The sequence below is a fragment of the Mesoplodon bidens genome (genome assembly GCF_964165515.1).
Source record: "Mesoplodon bidens genome assembly, chromosome: 8".
In the NCBI taxonomy this organism is placed as follows: Eukaryota; Metazoa; Chordata; class Mammalia; order Artiodactyla; family Ziphiidae; genus Mesoplodon; species Mesoplodon bidens.
In genome coordinates this window covers 29,472,087-29,493,748 of record NC_138165.1, presented here as the reverse complement: position 1 = coordinate 29,493,748, position 21,662 = coordinate 29,472,087, and the positions used below count along the sequence as shown (strand labels likewise).

Below are 21,662 nucleotides of genomic sequence, written 5' to 3'. Positions count from 1 at the left end.
CGCTACACAGCATGTAGCAAATAAGTACTACTTCATTTAATTTCCCTTCCTGAAGCCTCATAACCCTGCTTGTTAGATAGTTATCCCTCTCCCCCAAATTTCAAATGAGGCACAAAGAAATCAGCATATCTCACCCAGGTCACAGCAAGGTTGCTTGAACTCTCCAAAACCTATGTTCTTAATCACTCCTCTGCAAAAAGTGCAGGCTGGGTACTACTTATCGAATATCAAATCACCACTCGATTCATTTGATTTAACTGCAGAAATTTAAAATTATGAGTTTAAGGTGTACCCTGAATACGCTGAGATGATATTTAATGATGTATTAATTATACGTTATAAATGTTCATTGGTTCAGAGAAACAAGATATATTTCCCAGTTTCACAGGGGAACTTTTACTTACTCAAAACCTGATTCTGTTCTTCTTAATGGGTAATTTTTCTTTTGCTTAATTGGAAGAATTGTCAACCAAAGCACTGTTTAAGGCCTAAAAAACTGCATTTCTCATCCATCAAACATGGGCCTTCCTGATTCCTCTAACAAGCTCTTTCCTTGAGAGCACCCAGCACTACTCCTTCAGCCATTACTCTTCCCTGGGGATGGGTCTCAGGACCTCCATCTGACCACTGCAGGTGTGTTTGAGAGGGTTTACAGCCAGTGAACATTTGTGGGCCACAGACCAGAGATGGGGTATCATTTAATGCTGCACTGGCAGAAGTGACCACTGAGACAGCAGGTGGCACAGGAAGGTGCATGAAAAGTGCTCCGTGGGAAAGAAAACAGGAGGAGTGATTTGATGACTGTACACATCTAGAAAGGGATGAGCAGGTGAAAAACACAGGAATGGAGAAGAAGCAAAAAGGGATATTGGAGGGTTTGTCATCCACTCAACATTTACTGAGTGCCACTGTGTGCCACGGGCAAAAAGCATACATCAAGGAATCAGGTAGAGAATTTACTCTCAAGGAACTTAGAGTCTGGAGGGCCAGACAAAGTATATGGACCATGACCATGAAAGAGTAGGCACAGCAGCACCTAGGGTTGGCTGGAAAGGAGTTCAGGAGGTCTTATTCTTTTGAAATGAAAGAACATTTCTTCATTTTCTATTTTTCATGTCATGATCCTATTAAGATTAGTGTTAGCAGGGCAAAGAAGTGAAAAACAACAGTCAGGAATGGGAAATTTATGTTGTCATTAAGAGGTGACATTTATGACTCCCAAGCCTAGCTCCTCCCAAAGTATGACCTTGAACAGCCCTGGATTTGCAGTTGTTAGTTTTAGCGGGCGCTGGGAAGATGTTTTGGTTTGAGTTTTGGGGGTTTCTTTGGCATTGTGGGGAACATATTTGCTAAACAGTAAAAAAACTATTTCATACAGAGAAAGCTCTCCCTTTAAAATTTTATAGCATAAAATTAGGAAAAAATAGAAATATCCCATAATCCCCCTTCCCAACTGTAAGCATTATTGGCACTTGTGTATCTTGTCCTCCAGATTTTTTTAATGCATGATTTTACATGGCCAATATTAAACCATCTCTGCTTTTTCACTTGATCTTATCACATAAGCACTTCCAAAGATATTTTAGACACTTCGCAGACAAAATTTTAGAGGCAATCGAACATTTAAATTAAGTAAAACATTTTCATCTATGAATGTTAACAGTCTTCTAAGCTTCCTGCTGGAAAAAAAAATGCAACTTTTTTTTTTAGTTCACATATATTGGCACTCAGTTACCCAGCTGGTGCTCAGAAGCCGGTTGGAAACTATTGAAAAGGTTCCACCTCAGTAAAGTCAGTCCATGGGAAAACCACTAGTGGAATTATTTGTGAAATAACAAAAGGTACTATTCAGAGTTTACACTTATCAATCACCATCAGATAGTAATACAGATTACACCAATCCCCAATGCACAGTTCAACAATCTTTGTGTGGTGAAAGAATGCTTTGTATGCAGAATGTCTATAGCCCAGTTTAATCTTCTGCTGAAAGACTCTGAGGACACACTAAATTAAACAATGTCAACAAGGATTAGGTTTATAATAAAGCTCTGAAGAAAAATGGCAAATGCCAATCCCTTTCTAAGCATTACCAATAATTAAAATCTTTCATCACAAAAGTATCATTGCAAAATATTACATGTCTATGGAATTTGATTTTCAGTAACCTTACATCCGCATAACCTGTAAACACCATAAATTTCCTGGATTCAGGAATATATTTTCCATTTGAAAACTAAATTTCCCTCTAGATTGACTCTATTTTTCTCTTAATTTAGCAATTTTTTTCCCATTAATCATTTAATTTTAACTGGTCTATAGCCATTTTTTATCAGTATCAAAACACATTTACTCCTCTTCATTGAGTAATGAAAGAAACTTGAGTTTAGACTACCTCTTCAGATTTTTAAGCAAAGGCAAATGATTTTGTAGAAATCTCCTTTGTGGATTGACTACATCTTGTCCTTCCTTTCTTGCTCCCTAAAATACTTAGTATAACTCTCCACATACTCTTCAATCAACCCAGTAAGATATCTAGAATGAGATGAAGAATAAATTGTTCAAATAATCCCTTAAAATATTTCATACAGAGAAAACTTTCATTTTTAAAGTACCATACAGTAATAGTAAAGGTACTGAAACTGGAGTCAGAAGACCCAGACTATAACACTCATTATTGACTATTGGTTATGAGAATAAAGATGAGATCAGGAACCTAAAAAATGAAGCTATCCACAAATATCAAGGATTTTTACTTCTAAATGCAGAATCTGGAACTTCCTATTATCATAGCTTGCCTGACTATAACCAGGTAAGAGAAAATGTGAGGTTAAAGATTGTTGAATTACATGCACACATAATATTAGCTGCATGTACAGAAACTACATTACAATTACAACTCAGTTGTAATACAGTTTCTGTATATGGTGCTCAATTAACACCCCATATAGCACACACTCTACAGATACCTGCTGATCAGAGAGAACACAGCACACACTCCATCACCAAGTGGTTTAGAGCTCACACAGCTTTGTACAAACTGTGGCAAGCTCCACCTTCAGGGCATACTTAAAGGACATACTGTACCTCTCACGCAAGTCACAGAATCACGAGAGAGACGCCACCCTGAAGGACAAGCACAGGAGTAAAGCCTCTCTGAGGAAAGCAAGCATAGATGGCTGCATTGGGCATGGACGCATGGATTTGTGGCTGTAATACAAAGAGAAGAGAAGAAAACATTGGTGAATGGAAAACCGCCCACTTTAAAGTGCACGGGATGAATGGATAAAGACATGGTATGTATATATACACATATAATCGAATATTATTTGGCCCGCAAAAAAGGAAATCCTCCATTTGCAACACACGGATGGACCTGGAGGGTATTATGCTAAGTGACATAAGTCAGACAGAGAAAGACAAATACTATATGATATCACTTTTAATAATCTAAATTTTAAACCTAAATTTTTTTTAAAAATGAACTGAGAGAACAGGCTGGTGCTTGTCAGAAGCAGAGAATGCGGGGCAACAAAACGTGTGAAGGTGGTCAAAAGGTACAGACTTCTAGTTACAAGGTAAATAAGTCTTGGGGATGTAATGTACAGCATAATGACTATAGTAAAGAGTCGATCTTAAAAGTTATCATCACAGAAAAAAAATGTGTGGTAATAGATGTTCACTGAACTTATTATAGTGATTTCACAATACATACATATATCAAATCATTATGTTGTACACCTAACACTAATACAATGTTATGTGTCAATTATATCTCAATTAATAAATTGTCCTCCCAGAAGCCCCCAATATCTGGAGACACAATACATTAAGTTACATTGGCTGGTTTGGTATTTGCCCTAAACTACTTTACCCTTCCCCAACATCATTCTTTCAACATAGAATTCATAAGAGGCATAAAGAGGGAGGAGTGACTTGCCCAAGGTCACAGATCAATCCAGTCTATAAACAGAACAAACAGCCACTGAGTAATCCAGAGCTTAGTAATAGAAATTTGATGCTACATAAGATGTGTCTCCTTGGCTGACCCCAAAGAGATCTTTTTACATTAAATGAAACCAAGTTGTGTGTTCCCTATGTGACCTTGACATTTACCCACTGTTGTCCAAGTTTTGGTTAGATAAAATATATATATATATATATTTTTTGCAGTACGCGGGCCTCTCACTGTTGTGGCCTCTCCCGTTGCGGAGCACAGGCTCCAGACGCACAGGCTCAGCGACCATGGCTCACGGGCCCAGCCGCTCCGCAGCATGTGGGATCTTCCTGGACTGGGGCACAAACCCGTGTCCCCTGCATCGGCAGGCGGACTCTCAACCACTGCACCACCAGGGAAGCCAGATAATAATCCTTTATTTTTCTATTGATGACATCTTTGTGTGTTTCTGCTCCTTGAAGTAGAGGGATCCTGTGTGCATCCTGTGCTCATAGGATGTTCTCTAGGTCCTATATATTCTTATTACATACACCTTGTTAGATGCAGTAATCCATTTGTTCACTCAAAAAGTAGCAAGCCTTCACTATGTACCCAACACCACTCCAAGCACTGGGAATACTGTAGACATGAGGCAGATATTCTAACAAAGGGAGATAAAACTAAACTCATAAGTTGTGTGACTTTAGAACGTGAGAGTAAAGAGCAAAAGAATTATGAGAGGCAGTGCCATTTTCGATAGGATGGTCGAGGCCCACCAAGGAGCACCTAAGAGAATTCTAAATAACATGAAGCAGCAACTCAGGCAGACATCTGGACGAGGGGCGTCCCAGGGCAGAGGGAAGAGCCAGTGCAGACATTCAGATATGGTAAGTAGCCTGGTGTGCTTTTGTACCAAAATGAAGTCCAGTGAAGTCCAGTGTGGCAAAAGAAAGTGGGAGAAAAGACCAGGGAGACTTGAGTATGTAAAGACATACAAGATTTGAGTTTTCCATGGTAAACAGAGGTCATGGCAATGTATTGTCCAAACAAATGGGTCTGCAACGTTATACATTTTACATTCCCCAGATCAATGTTTTCCAAGCTATACCATGCAGGATATCTCTATCACTTACAAGCTGGTTGTTTTGCAGGATGAACCACAACAATTCCAAGGGGCTGGTGAAGAGACAGTACTACTGATTGGTTCCCCCCATGCCACTTGTTGGCTTTCATAATCTCATGAGTAGCACGGTCGCTCCAGTACACGGAATCTTCAAAGAGACTTAGGGAGTAGGGATGCCGCAGAGTCTGTGAAGCAGAAGAGAACAATGAGACCTAGAAATAAAAATGAAGATGAACAAAGTAGAAAAGGATACCTCCCCAAGAAGATGGTTTCCTTTAGCATTTAACTTAATAAAGACATAGTGAAATCATTGGTCAAGAGACAGAAAAAAATATACTTCTTGACCTATATCCCACTTACCAACCAAAATACTTTCATGTACCTGTGTCACTTAGCTTTCATTTTTACTCTGGTAATTACACTGGGCATCCGTCTTATAAACAAAAGCAAAACTGAAGTGCAGAAAGTAAGGTGACTTATGTAGATCACCTGTCTAGTTACAGGAGAGATCTCCCAGGGCCTCTTCAAGCCACAGAACTATAAACAATCACAATCTTAAATAGAAGTCAATAACACCTTTTTGGTAAAATACATATTTTCTCATTTAACTTGTGACAATAAATTCACCAGAATTTCCTGAATAAAAATACAAAATATATAACAGGCTATGATTTCATGGAGGGAATCTACATATAATTAAATCATTATTTACATGGACTTAGCAATGGATTAGCATCTACAGATCAACTAAGTCACATGAGCTATTAATCCTTCCTGGACGTGGCACAATCTGACCATGAACTAGAATATTGATTTTCTGTCAATAATAAAAGATAGATTGACCCTTCCTCCTGTTGGTATTTCCTCGATGGACCTTGTAATGTCTACAACACAACAGTGAATTTCTTAGCTTTCTTGTTACTCTATCTGCTTCCTACTAAACCATTATTGTAGTCTTAGTTTCCTTTCCTCACTACCAACTTACCAAATCACTGGCTATCACCTGCCGCCGATTGCTTCCATCATATTCACAATAGTCTATGTAATCAAGATAGCCATCCACGAAATACAGCAGCCTGTTGGGGTAGTCAATAGCTAAGCCATTGGGCCAGAAAACCTTCTCCTGGATAATGACGGTGCGCAGACTGCCATCCATGCTAGCTCGCTCAATGCGAGGGTGATGGCCCCAGTCAGACCAGAACATCACACGGGCACTGTGAAAAGAAACTAGTTACCAATTGGATGGGACATATTTCAAAATGGAAAATAACTGTCATTTTAAGTGACAGAATATCATGTTTAAGCTCTGCTTAAAATAACTCATCTCCAGGTCAGAATATACGCACAGAGCTTACTATTTCCTCTGAGAGTCACAAAGTAAAACTGTAATCATAATGCAATCACAAGCCATCTGGGTGTTTTTATAATGTTCAGAAAACATGCAGTATACTGTGACACTGAAATGTCTCAAGGCCGATTCATGTTTCTGTACAATCCACAAATAGTTGATCTAGAAAAGTTCATCTGTCCCTGTTTATCTACCCTGTCGCTTTTAAGATAAGTCAATTTATTCATCATCAGAGATTTATCATAAATGTCACGGATGTGAAATTTACTTTACAATAACTAGGAAGTCTGCATTGCATTGAACATAATTTGCCTAACTCATCTTCCTGCAGAAAAGAATCTTCCTGCAGAAAAGAATCTAAGAGAATCTAAGGAAATTCAAGGAAAGAAGCCTTCAAAGTTTTCTAAGCACATGGGAGAATTTCTTCTTCCCTTTAGGGCCAGCAGGCAAAAACTTCCTTACATGACATAAAAGGAAGTTTTAGTAAACAATATGAAACTGAAGCAGGAAAATCTGGCTTTTCTGTTGTATAACCATGAGGTACACATGGCACAACAAGTACCATGGCCCATCTATGGAATATTACTGCATTCATTCATTAGACTTAATCATATATTGCCAAGCTAATAAATCAATGTGTAAATTTTGTGTTATGAATATTAGCCACAGCATGTCATGTTATTTTTCCCTCATACAATGTTAAGGCAACATCATTTAAAAAAAAAAAAAAAAAAGAAGTCTTACGTAGTTCTGGGATCTAACACTAGTCCCCTTGGATTTGTTATGTTTTCACTAAGCAGCACAGTCCTGTGACTCCCATCCAGTTTAGAGACTTCAATTGTTTGCAGAGAAAAGTCTGTCCAGTAAAGATTGCGTCCTACCCAATCTACTGCAATACTTTCAGTCATGGTGATACCACTGTAAAGCGTCTAAAGACAAAAGTGAATAACGAGTGAATTCTAAAGGGAATAAATGAATGCAAACATGGAAATTATATGAAAATTGAGAATAAGGCATCTAATTTGTCCTATGATTGCTTATGAAGGTTAGAAAACTTTGTCTTCCCATGTAGAAACAGTAGGGTTTTCTGGAAAAATATACAAGATTGTGTAGGACTGAATACTCTATTGTTGGATTAGTATGTAGTTTCATTTTGGTTTCAGAATTTTTTCAATTAAACAAAAGCTGTATCCGTTTGCGAGGCTGGCAACCCTATGAAACTTTACAGTGTTCACATGGCAAAAGTAATACTTTTATTGATTGAGTGCCAACAATTACAAAATAAATTTCTAAGGGGCAGAGGAAACATAACCATCAAGGATCAAGAAACTGAAACTCCGGGAGACTGATCAAGAAACATAACTGCATTAAAGCTAAGAAAAGCAACCTCAACAGCAAGGTCCTACTGTATAGCATGGGGAACTATATTCAGTATCCTGTAATAAACCATAATGGCAAAGAAAAGAATAAATTTTAAAAACATTTTTAAAAGATAAAAGAAAGAAAAGCAACCTCCCCTGTGTTTCCCTTCTCTCTCATCCACTAGGAAAAAAATTTGCAAAAGGGACCTCCAAGATGCTGTGAGGTCTCTGCATCATATGACCTGCAATTCAGAGCCATGCATCTCCCTTCAGATCCCATCAAATAGGAGTTAGGAACATCGGGGTCCCTTGGGTGTGATGTGGCCCAGAGGAAAACATGAGAACCACCTAAGATGAAGTAGGGCCTTCTCTCACTGGTGAGTAACAGCACATAGACCCAAGACAGGGGAACTAGTCAGGTCAAAGGCCAGTAGACCTGTACTTACTAGTTTTCTATCTGTTCCATTTTGAAACGCACTCCAGATTTTACCCTGAGTTCCATCCGACCAAAAGATATGACCACTGACTGAATCAAAATCAACAGCCACAATGTGAGAACCATCCTGGACAAGGGCGTGGATAGAGTGCTCTTGCTGGGTGATGTTGTCAGCGACAAGCTGGTTCTGACTCGCCACCAGTAACAGCAGACTTTCAGAGGCTGTCCAAGAAGAAAATACAAGTGTCAACGATTCTGGGAGAAAAAAACAATCAATATTTGATGTAATACCTTTGGTAACAGAAGGAAGATATCAATCCAAACTAGAGTAACGGGAAAAACAAACAAAAATTCCTATAAGAATGATGTTACCTTAATAGTTAGCTGATTTTCATGAGTGTTGAAAGTAAGCTTTTTCGAAATATCTCTCTTCCTTGAATTACACTTTAGTGTTTATCTAAATATCAACCTGGAGTGAACTCTACTTGCATTCTTCCTGTTACTATAGTTACTTTTGTACTTGCTTATTTTGTACTTTGCATTCAGCTGTGGCAGAGACCTTTTTTTTGTTGTTATCTGATTTATTTTTTTTATTTTTTTTATTAGCTTCTGCTTTATAACAAAGTGAATCAGTCATACATATACATCTGTTCCCACATCCCTTCCCTCATGCATCTCCCTCCCTCCCACCCTCTCCATCCCACCCCTCCAGGCGGTCACAAAGCACCGAGCTGATCTCCCTGTGCTCTGATCTCCCTGTGCTCTGCGGCTGCTTCCCACTATCTATCTACCTTACGTTTGGTAGTGTATATATGTCCATGCCCCTCTTTCGCTTTGTCACAGCTTACCCTTCCCCCTCCCCATATCCTCAAGTCCATTCTCAAGTAGGTCTGTGGCAGAGACTTTTAATCATCCCCATGTCCCTCTCCTCTTCTTCCTTTTTTAGTAATAAATTATGCCAAGTTTTAGCACAGCACAGGGCCTACCAGCTAGAGACATTTCCCCATTTCCATTTCAGTTTGGAGTGACCATATGACTAAGTTTTGAACAATAAAATGTGAACAGAAACAATGTGTCAAATTCTAGGTGCCATCCTTAAAAGGAAGCTACTCGCCCCTTTCCTACTTTCTGGGAGCAGGCAAAGACTGGAGCAAAAGCAATGGATCCCTAGATGGAAGCCACACCAGCTTTTACCCCCTGAACCGTCTACCCTCCAGACTCCTGCCTGAAAAAGAAAGAAACTGCCTACTTTGTTTTAGCATTCTTTATCTGGTCACTTTTATTTATTTATTTTTTAACATCTTTATTGGAGTATAATTGCTTTACAATGTTGTGTTAGTTTCTGCTGTATAACAAAGTGAATCAGCTATACATATATATATGTATCTCCGTATCCCCGCCCTCTTGTGTCTCCCTCCCACCCTCCCTATCCCACCCCTCTAGGTGGTCACTATCTGGTCACTTTTAAAGCAGCCAAAGCAATACCCTAACACATAGTACAAATACTTTCACGTAGCAGAAACTGAATTAATACTGGTTGAACTGAATTCATTAAGCATTATATAAAGATGGTGAAATTTGTTAAACATGACATTTAATCTTAAGCTCTGGAGTGTGCTTGGTAAACTGGCTGGAGTTAGTTCACTTTCATTACCTGTAGTTTTGCAGGTCCTCTGGTCAGCGTCTAACCTGTATTCCGGATCACACCAGCACCGAAAAGAACCTCTCATATTGTAACAGTGCTGGCTGCAAAAGCCTGGAATACGACATTCATCTATGTCTTCACAGGTCTTAGAATCATTGGCAAGCAGGTATCCCAATGGACACTGGCATTGAGCCCCATAGGGCCCCTGAATACACCGATGGGTACAACCACCATTGGAATCTGAGCAGCTCTCCTGGTCTAGAATAAAGAAAAAGAATCACAGAGTGGAAAAGTCAGGAATCTTTGCTTCTTTGGTTCACTCAGTTGTATTACGTGTCATACAGTCTCAGGCCACCTTCAACACAATACCCAGGTAAGAGCTATGAGCAGAATCCACCTGGATGAGGTCCACAGGCTGTTCAGTGCTCCGATTTGCCTGAGGATTTACCATCTTTCACGTCCACTGGACTTGGACCACTTTCTTCACTACAGCCTTCTATTATAACTCCATTTAGTGCAATGAGAGAAACTTGGGGAAATATGGTGGACATCAAGAAACACAACTATCATTGGTAAAGCATGCAAAGAGACCTAAATTACTTGCCATTTGCTTCCTGTCATTCTTCTACCTACACAGAAATGGAAGATAAGACTTTGACACTGAAGAGCAGAGCTGGAAGGTCTATACAGGAGAAAGGCGATTGGAAGACTACAGGGCACAGATGCACTGACATGCCATCATCCTTACTTTCAGGGCTAAAAGGGCAATGCCTGAAGCACCCAAAGATAGTTCATCTACCTGAGGATGCAAATGCCCTCTATTTCCATGTGTACTCTTATTTATAAGAGTCCTGATATGAAACATGCACTAGAAGGGGAAGTAAGTCAAAATGATTAGGACATTTTCAGCACAAACGCAATGCGTTTAAAATCATAAGAGTCTAAAATACTTTGCAATCATACCTGGCTGGGTATCATCTGAGAGCGAGCATTGATTAAAGAAGAAATAAAGAAAGGACAGTAATTAGGATTACATGCCAATCACAGGATTTTAATCATAGCAAACACAAATCCCCAGGCTTCATTTGTTTTGTGGCAAGTTCTGATTGAAATCAGAAAATATTAAAGTTAGAAAAACTTATGAGCGCATTACCAACAGAACCAGATTTAATTTGACGATCTAATGAAGTAAAAACACAGAACCAGGTGCAAAGGATTTAATGAGAAATATTATCCAGTGATGATTTATATGAATTCCATGATGGCTATCCCTACACAGATTTAAATTCAGAGAGGAACTGAGATCCCTTCCTCAAAAGCTACGTGGTGACTGTGACAATGATGATGCACAGCCGGCCACTGCTCAGGATGAATTTATGGCAGTAAACTGTGGTCAGGAAACTTACTGCAAAGTGGGGACTCATCTGTCCCACTGGGGCAGTCAGGGTTGCCATCACATACTGCACTCAGATTCACACAGATGCTATAACTGGGGCATTGCCATTGCCAACTGGGACATTGAAAGGCCTGCGTAGGGCAGTCCTTCTCATCACTCATATCCCTGCAGTCATTGTCCCCATCACAGAGCCACTCTCTGTAGATGCAGTTTCCATTGTCACAGAGGAAATGAGATGAAGGGCAGGTTTTGGGGGCACAGCCATTGTGCTCATCAGATCCATGGAGGCAGTCTGGGTGGCCATCACACTCCCAGATCTTCGGAATGCAGATACCATCTGCTTGGCACTGAAATTCATCTTGGTGGCACATACCAGGAGGCCTGGTTGCTGAGAGAACAAAATGGGGAAAATGGGCTTGTGAATGCAATCCATAAACCCTTTTATATAATTCCTAGATTCAGAGGAAATGATTTTGGATCAATGGTAGGTTTATAATAATGACTATGACAAATGTAATATTAAAATCTAAAATGACACGAGTCTTCTCTGACATTGTGGCATGTAGAGATCTTTATGCGTCAGATTAGTGGGTCTGACAACAAAGGATGTACAACTCTTGGATAGAAGATAAGTCCCTGGGTCAAAAGAAAATTCTATTTCCTGTGTTTCTAATTATGGATTAAATAATAAAGAATCACCAGAGCATTTAAATAGAGCTTAAATAGCTACGGTGAATTGGAATTCATGGGTTTAATGTCATATATTTGGATGTTATCATTTTCCCTCAAGTGAATTATGTCAGATGAAACCAGCACACATTAAGTAAACAAAACATGACTGTAAATCCTCAATTCTTTGCAAACTTTCCACTATTCACCAAGCAATCCTTACAAGATAAGTAAGAATTGCTTGCCTATTTCACAGGAGTAAACCCAAACTCCCTCCTAGGAACTTTTTAAGGCAATAGCAAGTCAGGGGCAATGGCACTTTAACCTCAGATCACCACAGAAGAATTCCATGTTTTCAATGTGAGACAGGAAATTCAGTGATTAAGAATTTCTGGGTATTGTACACACCTATACAGTATGTAAGCATTTAACTTGTCTTTTTGATCCACAGATTTAAACACTTCTTTTCTGATTAGGGAGGAGAATTGATAGAAACCTACTATTTGTGGTCCAAAATACCATTATTCAAACAAATGACCACCTCACCTCATTTAATATAAAAAGTGGGGAATAACAAATCCTGTCCATTATAGGTCTACAGCTTGTGGAGATTATAGGTCCAACAGATTTATAGTCCATGAAGTCCTCCTTGAATCCTCTGAAAAAATTTCTTTTCTCTGAACCTTCACAGAATTTTATCTGTATTGTTTCTATAAGGCCCTTGTAACTATCTACCTTGCTTTGTTTCTTACTTTCGATAATTTCTCTTACCAGACTCTCAGGACAAAGACCATATGTAACATGTTAGCAGATACTAAACAAATGATTTGCTTGATTTCACCTCCCTATTGAGATTTAAAAGAAACCATTAAAATATCTTTATAAATAGTAAACCTCAAAAATTTGAAACCCACTAATTTGGTATGCCCTAGGAAAAATTAATAGTGAGAACAAAAATATCTGAGAAATATTTAACCTACTCAAGAGACAATCTGAAAGTGCCAATTTACAACCCCTCGATTCACAAATTATAAGTCGCTGTTTGGTAATGTCAAGTCGATTTTATTATATGTTCAGTACTGTGTTCCTTTGACAATGCTTTGTAATTCAGGCTGCCTTCTCTCTAGTTTGTCTAAGAGAAAATCTGTGGTAATATCAATACTGGTAAACATGAAATGACCCCTTCACCTGGAACATGCTAGGTATATGGTACTTACGACAATCTGTCTCATCAGAGTGGTCATTGCAGTCAAAAACACCATCACAGCGATATGTGTTGCTAATACAATTACCATTACTGACACATTTGAATTGAGAAGCAGTGCAATTAATTACTGAAAATGAGAGAGAAAAGTATTAGAAATTAAGCCAAGGAGCAAACAACTAAACATTGACATTTTTCTAAATATCATGAATAAAAATAAAGCATTATTTACAATAGCCAAGATATGTAAGCAACCTAAGTGCCCATCAACAGATGAATGGATAAAAAAGATGTGGTATATATATACAATGGAGTACTACTCAGTCATAAAAAAGAATGAAATTTTGCCACTTGCAACAACATAGATGGACATGGAGGGTATTATGCTTAATGAAATAAGTCAGAGAAAGACAAATACCGTATAATATCACTTACATGTGGAATCTAAAAAATTAAACAAACTAGTGAAAGTAACCAAAAAGAAACAGACTCACAGATATAGAGAACAAACTAGTGGTTAACAATCGGCAGAAGGAAGGGGGCAGGGCAAGATAGGGATAAGCTACAGGAATATATTATACAACAAAGGAATATAGCCAATATTTTATAATTATAAATGGAGTTAACCTTTAAAAATTGTGAATCAGTATGTTATACACCTGAAACATATAATATTGTAAGTCAACTATACTTCAATGGATTGATTAATTGATTAATTTAAAAATTTAAAAATAAAACAATGTACTTACTACAAGCACTCTCATCAGACCCATCAGCACAGTCGTTGATCCCATCACAGACAAAAGATAGGTCAATACATCGATGATTGGGGCAATGAAACTGACTAGGTGAGCATGTCTTTGTATGATCTAATGTCATCCAAAAACAAAACCAAGTAACAGTTTATTTCTTGTTCAGTGTGTACCAGAGCCAAACTGTAAAACGCTAAGGAAATAGTTAAGTTATCTCAGTTGTATGTGTGCTCAAAATTCCTTCAAGTCAGCCAGATTGCCAAAGTCAGCCCATCCAGAGCCCAGCTAGGACACTTTTTGGAAAGAGGAACAAAAATATTACAGGGCAGAGTCAGAAACTGTGATTACACCTTGAAAAACAGACCATACTTAGAAAGTAAGCATCATGGCCTTGGACTGGCTTACACCTCCTGAATGCTATGAAGTCCAAGGCTCTGCACCAAAGCTAAGCAATGGAGCCCAGCAAGGCAACATGGTCTGCATGACCACAATGCCTAGTAGCAACAGTGTAGAGACAGATCATGATAACTGGATTTAATCCAAAATCTAAGCAGAATGATCCTCAAAACCAGGGTCCTAGCTGGGTGAAGAGACACAGCCTTCAAGTCAGATGCACTGCTTCCCCCTACCCAAAAGGTGAAGTCATAGTAAATATAGTCTCACAGAATGTGAAAGCTGGAGGGGATCTTAAAGCTCATCTAGTCCTGAGAAAAAGCGAATTGCCTAATCATGCAAGCAAGACAGAACTTAGTCCAGGGAACTTTTGCTCCACCTTAAACTATGACTGCTGATATGAAAACAAACGACAACCTAGAGGAAATCAGAACTCACAAGATGAAAAGCAGGTGGGTAAGATTAATGAAATTTAAATGTCCGGTGCCTCTTTATTCTGTTGCCTTTTCGCCTGTATAAATGAAAAGGAAAACCAATAGCCAAATGTCTGGATGTGTTTATATGATTTAGAAAGAAAAATTGTTAGTTGAGGGATTTTATTTTCCAGTTTCTAGCTGGGTGTTAGACATCAGAGACAGTCCTTGTTTTGCTTGCATAGAAAATACTTAGGAAGACTTCCCATGTCTTTGCTCCTATAGCCTATTAATACAGGGATTGACAGATGAAGAGAAGTAGCTAAGATACAACAAAAATTATGTAAGCCTTCAAGGAAAGTGCACAAGGCCTACTGACTGTTCAAATCTATTCACTAGGCTGACCAACCAAGAGAAATCAGTTCAAAACTTACCACATGACTTTTCATCAGATCCATCCCCGCAATCATTATCTGTGTCACAGACCCAGCTCTTTGGGATACACAAGTTATTATCACAGGTGAAGAAGTCTGCACGACAGGAAGTGGGTGCTCGGGTGGGGCAGTTCTGCTCATCACTGCCATCCACACAGTCATTTTGTTTGTCACAGCGCCAGTATGAAGGAATGCACTGTCCTCCGTGGCCACACGCAAACGCTGAAGGTGCACAGGAAGTATCTACAACAGAAACGAATTGGTCATAAAGACATCTGTTTTTACAGCCTTTTAAATGAGATCTTACCTTGTAAAGGCCCACTTCTTCTCCTTTTTCAATGGGAGCGTTATACAAAATGGGCACGTTTATTCAGCAACTATCACATGCCAGGCACTTTCCTAAGTGTTTACACATTTTTTTCTCTCTTAATCCTCACAAGAATACTGTCAGGTACATATAATTATCTGCATTTTATAGATGAGGAAATTGAGGCTTTGAGAGCTTAGGAATCTGCCCAAGACCAAAGCTCTAGTTGGTGTGACTCTAAGGCCCATCCTTTACTTCTAAGCTATGCTTCCTCTGATCACATGGGTCATTGGAAATTGATAAAACATTCATGTAAAATCTGCACTTTTAAAAACAAAAAGATATAGACAAAATAAAACTTTAGAAATTTCAAAAATGTACAAATGAGCACTTTCATTTTCAAATGTCACTTTTCTTTCTATTAATGTTTCCTTGATAGAAATTTCTGAGATTTCAACTGTCCTCTATCGTTTTGTCTTCTGCAATAGCATTTATTATAAATTGGATTACCATCAAAAGAAGAATGTAAAGGTTAAAACCACCATTTCACCCATAATTCATTTTACACCAACAGGAGGAAAAAGGAATATAGCACACGAGATTTTCAAAAGCTATTATTGCAAGCACCTGTTCTGTGATATTATTCTCTCCAATACTGAAGATTAGATCCAGTTTGTTTTGTTGACTTTTTGAGGAGTATGCCAAGATGCAATGACTCTGCATTGATCCAAACAGCCAATGTCAGAAAGAAATTTTGTTGAAGATAGCCCAAATCAATGCTAGAAATCATCTGCAACATTATCTATGAATGATATTCATCGCCTAGCTTCCTAAAAGCCTTTGGAGTACATATTAACAATCCGAAAGGAATATTCTTTCCTATAGAGATAACCCAAGCCTTTTTTTTAAAGCCCCCTCTCTCTGTTCTATTCATCCTAGGAAGTATTGCTAGTGGATAGCTACTTACTAAATGTGCCACATTGAACCTCATCACTGTTATCATGACAGTCATCAATTCCATCACAGCGGTAGTGAATGGGCACACATCTGCCATTGTTACAGGGGAAGGAAAAGGCACCACACTGCTCCAACGGTGGCTCACGGGATGGGTCTTCCACACATGTCAAACGATCGGAAGTCAGACTCATTCCATAGGGGCAACCACACACCCGCTGGAAATTTGGCACGGGGAAGCAGAAGTGGCTGCAGTCACCGTTCGGATTGGTGGGCCGGTTACAGGCGTTAGACCCTGAAAAAGCAATGCCCCTAGATAAGTGAGTCAAGCACATTTCCTTTAGGTTGATCACAGGTTTGGTTGTCAGACCCAATATTAAAAACTCGATTCCTCTTGGAAATCAACGTGCCAAATAGCACATTCAATTTAAATACAGAAAACTGCTGAAACGTGTTTTTCTCAAACACAGTTTTAAAGATAGCCGAGTCGAACAGAAATTCTAAATCTTACACCTTAAAACTATCTGAGTGACAGGGAGATAAAAATATCAGGAGTTATATTAAATAATAAGTACTTAAAGAGAAAAGAAGCCACCATATTAAACACATCCCTATGAAAGAAGCTGGCAACATCACTCACCGGTCTGGATTCTGGTATCATATACCTTCACACGCATTACAATACCAACGCCACTTCGGAGAACCACCAGTTGTCCACCATCTGTTTTCCTGACTCGAACAATACCACGCAGTCTCCAGTCAGTAAAATACACGTAGTCTAAGAAGGAACACGGTGATTAGCATTCTCGCCACAGCTCACTTACAAATCACTTGGGAAAATGCAATATGTTTGTAATGCTTCTTCCAAATGTGGGAAGCTTCTTCCATAAATATCTGCAATATGTTTCTGTAATCATTTTCCATGACTTGTTAGTCTCTAGAAATGACTCTTTAGAAGCCTATATATATATATATATATATATATATTCTTTTTTTTTCTTAAAGAAAACTTATTTATTGACTTTTGAGCTTCTGAAGCTAAGGACCTTGAATAAAACAGAGTTGTAAGAATACTTCCTGATACCAATTTGTCCTGCACCAGTAGAGGTGAAAATTCTATGATTTGGAGAGGAAGGGAAGAGCTCTAGAGGAGTGTAATATAACCAGGGAATAAAAACAATAGGAGGGCTTCCCTGGAGGCGCAGTGGTTGAGAGTCCGCCTGCCGATGCAGGGAACACGGGTTTGTGCCCCGGTTCGGGAAGATCCCACATGCCGCAGAGCGGCTGGGCCCGTGAACCATGGCCGCTGAGCCTGTGCTCTGCAACGGGAGAGGCCACGACAGTGAGAGGCCCGCGTACCGCAAAAAAAAAAAAAATAGGAGTTGCTGGTATGGATCTCTGAGAGAGACCCTACATCTTAGAAGCTTTTTTTTTTTTTTGGCTGTGTTGGGTCTTTGTTGCTGTGTGCGGGCTTTCTCTAGCTGCGGCCAGCAGGGGCTACTCTTCGTTGTGGTGTGTGGGCTTCTCATTGCGGTGGCTTCTCTTGTTGTGGAGCACGGGCTCTACGTACCAGGCTTCAGTAGTTGTGGCACGTGGGCTTCAGTAGTTGTGGCCCCTGGGCTCAGTCGCTGTGGCTCACGGGCTCTAGAGCGCAGGCTCAGTAGTTGTGGCGCACGGGCTTAGTTGCTCCGCGGCATATGGGATCCTCCCAGACCACGGCTTGAACCCATGTCCCCTGCATTGGCAGGAGGATTCTTAACCACTGCACCACAAGGGAAGTCCCAGAAGCCTATATTTTTTATAATACTAGCGTTCAGGTTCAGGCAAGAATGTATGGAATACTGTGATGGTATTTAATAGAAATTAGGCTTAGATTGCCATGGGTAAAATTTTTTTTAAATCTCAGGATTCTTTTATAGAGCATTAGCTGATGCCTCAAAAGACTGAGTTCTTATCCCAGCTAAAGCAGTAACCTGCTGAGTAATCTTAGGCAAATACTTTACCGTGTGTGGGGGGGTCATTTTTCTACTAAAATTAAGGAAATAGACTAAATCATCTCTAAGCTCTCTTCCAGGTCAAACATTTTATTTCCCATGTTTTAATGAGAACATTTTTTTAAAAACTTTGACCCTCAAGTTTCATAACAAGCTGTTGAGAAGGAAAAGTACAGACCTAGTCCAAGAAGGAAATGTCAGTGTATGTTTAGGGATCAATAACAATTACCCACTGAAGTGTTCGTACACCTAAAGCACACTGAGTAATGCTCCATGAAGCTGAAAATAGAAGATAGAGGCAATACAAGATTCTAAAACTCAAAAATTTGATCATGTTCATTTTACCTTAGATACTGAAACAGAGAAATAAACATATATATTTCAACAGAGTTTTCAAAGAAAAAACTGAATCAAAGTGGATCTTATCTTTAACAATAACTTAACTAAAACTGCCAACTAACCAGAAAATGACTAAGATGTCACAAATTTTATCATTAAACCAGTTTTCCTTATCTATGGTCTAATCAATGACTAATCAGTCATCGGACTCACTAAATCTTATCTAGATGGACAGGCCATCTCAGGCCCATCACCCAGGAAGGCATCTTACTATATTTAAAAATATAACGTGTTCAATAAACCTGTCGGTCCTGTGTGGTGCGCAGTCAAGGAGATCTAGTCTTTCATTAAAAAGACACGTAATTTCCATGGCATTGTGGAATAAAAAAGCTTTCTAGGGCTTCCCTGGTGGCGCAGTGGTTGGGGGTCCGCCTGCCGATGCAGGGGACACGGGTTCGTGCCCCTATCCCGGAAGATCCCACATGCCGCGCAGCGGCTGGGCCCGCGAGCCATGGCCGCGGAGCCTGTGTGTCCGGAGCCTGTGCTCCGCAACGGGAGAGGCCACAGCAGTGAGAGGCCCGCATACAGCAAAAAAAAAAAAAAAAAAAAAAAGCTTTCTATAAGAAATTCACAATGAAGGGCAATGTTGAAAAAACACATTATTATTATTAGTGATACTATTATTGTAATGTTGTGTTATTCTCATGGGTATGCACTCAAATTTTTTTCATACTGATGAAACCAAAAGGTACTGAAACTTTATTCAATCCCAAAATATCCCAGCAAGGAGCAGAGAAAATTTAACATTCTTATAATGTTCCTATGTGACAACAAATAGGACGTGTCTGACATCATTAGTAGAAAGGGAAAAAATGCACAGGCTGGGGGGCTGCGTATTTATAACTGACTCATCAAAAATCTCACAAGACCATTTTAAAAATATTTTTAAATACCATGCACTCCTCCACAGATAGACAGCAGGGTGGAATATACAATATATTTACTAGTTATTCATTCCACACTACAGGTATGTGACAAAGCCTTTGAATTATAGTCAGTGTCTAGTTTTTTTAAAGCACTGTGCTAATTATTCAGAGTAGGAAGTTTCAACCAGAGACACAACTAACATATGCATAGCGCCTTTGGTGGATCACAAAATGGCACCTCTCTAACTAGACTAGTTACGGTTTATCAAGCAGAACCAGGGTAGATTTGTTTCTCCTTGCCCTCTTGGCCTGGCACAAGCTATACAATCATTCACAGAAACCCTGTTTTCAAGACTAAACAAACCACCTGTTTCGTAGTAACAAGTTAGATTCTTATTCCCAGCAACTGAACCCAGGAGAACATGCTTACACTCACAAGAGGGGAGATGGGAGAAAGAAAACAGATAATCCGGTGTGATCATTGTTGCTGCAGTTTCCCAGAATTCCATACTCCCAGCAATCTTAAATTATTTGGAAAGGTTGATGAAAACTACATTTAGCTATACTTTTTTTTTTTTTTTTTTTGCTGTACGCAGGCCTCTCACTGTTGTGGCCTCTCCCATTGAAGAGCACAGGCTCCGGACGCGCAGGCTCAGCGGCCATGGCTCATGGGCCCAGCCACTCCGCGGCATGTGGGACCTTCCCGGACCAGGGCACGAACCCGTGTCCCCTGCATCGGCAGGTGGACTCTCAACCACTGCGCCACCAGGGAAGCTCCATTTAGCTATTCTTCATAAGCCATATGCTAACACTTCTGTATAACAAAGATGACGTCAGCTATCCAGTTGATGAGTATGTGTAATAGTTCTCTCACAAGGGTTCTGACAAGGTTCTTGCAAACATCAGAGAACAAAGAAATGCTACAATATGAACATATATACACTACCAAATGTAAAATAGATAGCTAGTGGGAAGCAGCCGCATAGCACAAGGAGATCAGCTCTGTGCTTTGTGACCACCTAGAGGGGTAGGATAGGGAGGATGGGTGGGAGACGCAAGAGGGAGGGGATATGGGGATATATGTATATGTATAGCTGATTCACTTTGTTATAAAGCAGAAACTAACACACCATTGTAAAGCAATTATACTCCAATAAAGTTGTTTAAAAAAATTAAAAATAAAACTTAAAAAAAAAGAAATGCTACAATAATTATTACAAACAGCCCTTGCTGTTTTATTCATGGAAATAAAGAAGCAGTAATGTACTATTTCTTTGCATGATATTTACATAACAGAGTTAAACTGTATAATATGTTTAATCTATAAAGTGCTATAACCATATAAGTTGTCAATATTATTATCTAAAAATTTCTCAAACAAAAAATAAAAGTTAAATATTCAGTCAACTAATCAAATGTTTTATTTATACATAAAAGCACCATTTCAATTAAAAAACTGACAAGCTTTTCTGGAATTGTGAGATTGCCAAATGAGGATGAGTTTTATACAACTTGTACAGTATAAATAAGACACACTTCTTTTGCTTCAAAACGTACCTTCAAAGACGGCAAGTCCAAACGGATGTGTTATCTGCTGTATACTGGCCAGGACTTTTCTATCTAACCCATCAAAGGTACTGTGCTCAATTTTATCAAAAAAGGCATCTACCCAGTACAATCGTGAAGAGCTAAAATAATAAAATACTTGGTTATTGGTTATCCAGAAACTAGCAAAGCACACTTTATACTAAGGGCATTCAAAAACAGCACGTTCAGTTGACACATTTATTAAGCAAAGTTTAATAGTTTCATACTCTCCAGAAAGACAAAACAACTTTTATGAAGTGATTTTCAATTGTCTTAGAAAACTTGAAATGTTGTTATCTTCAAGCTAGGAATTTTAGTTTTCTCCTTATTAAATCCACAAGTTAGGAAAATTATTCGTAGTAACTGATGTTTAAAAGGTTAAACACGTTTCTTCCTTTTTTCTCTCCTATAAACTGCTTTTGCATTTGATGTCTGTAAGCTTATTTA

At 39.0% G+C, this 21,662-nt stretch overlaps 1 protein-coding gene across 1 annotated transcript in view; it reads right to left on the bottom strand.

The window, feature by feature from the left end:
• The window catches only part of LRP2 (LDL receptor related protein 2), a gene marked incomplete at its 5' end in the record, with an annotated part of 197,706 nt that overhangs the window by 84,941 nt on the left and 91,103 nt on the right, over window positions 1-21,662 (bottom strand). Inside the window, 13 exons of the mRNA XM_081243139.1 lie at window positions 3,085-3,207; window positions 5,068-5,242; window positions 6,043-6,271; window positions 7,150-7,334; window positions 8,213-8,424; window positions 9,857-10,105; window positions 11,254-11,631; window positions 13,130-13,246; window positions 13,866-13,985; window positions 15,109-15,351; window positions 16,383-16,664; window positions 17,010-17,147; window positions 21,186-21,316. Coding sequence (XP_081099265.1) covers window positions 3,085-3,207; window positions 5,068-5,242; window positions 6,043-6,271; window positions 7,150-7,334; window positions 8,213-8,424; window positions 9,857-10,105; window positions 11,254-11,631; window positions 13,130-13,246; window positions 13,866-13,985; window positions 15,109-15,351; window positions 16,383-16,664; window positions 17,010-17,147; window positions 21,186-21,316 — 2,582 coding nt within the window. The remainder of the gene's footprint in view (window positions 1-3,084; window positions 3,208-5,067; window positions 5,243-6,042; window positions 6,272-7,149; window positions 7,335-8,212; window positions 8,425-9,856; window positions 10,106-11,253; window positions 11,632-13,129; window positions 13,247-13,865; window positions 13,986-15,108; window positions 15,352-16,382; window positions 16,665-17,009; window positions 17,148-21,185; window positions 21,317-21,662) is intronic.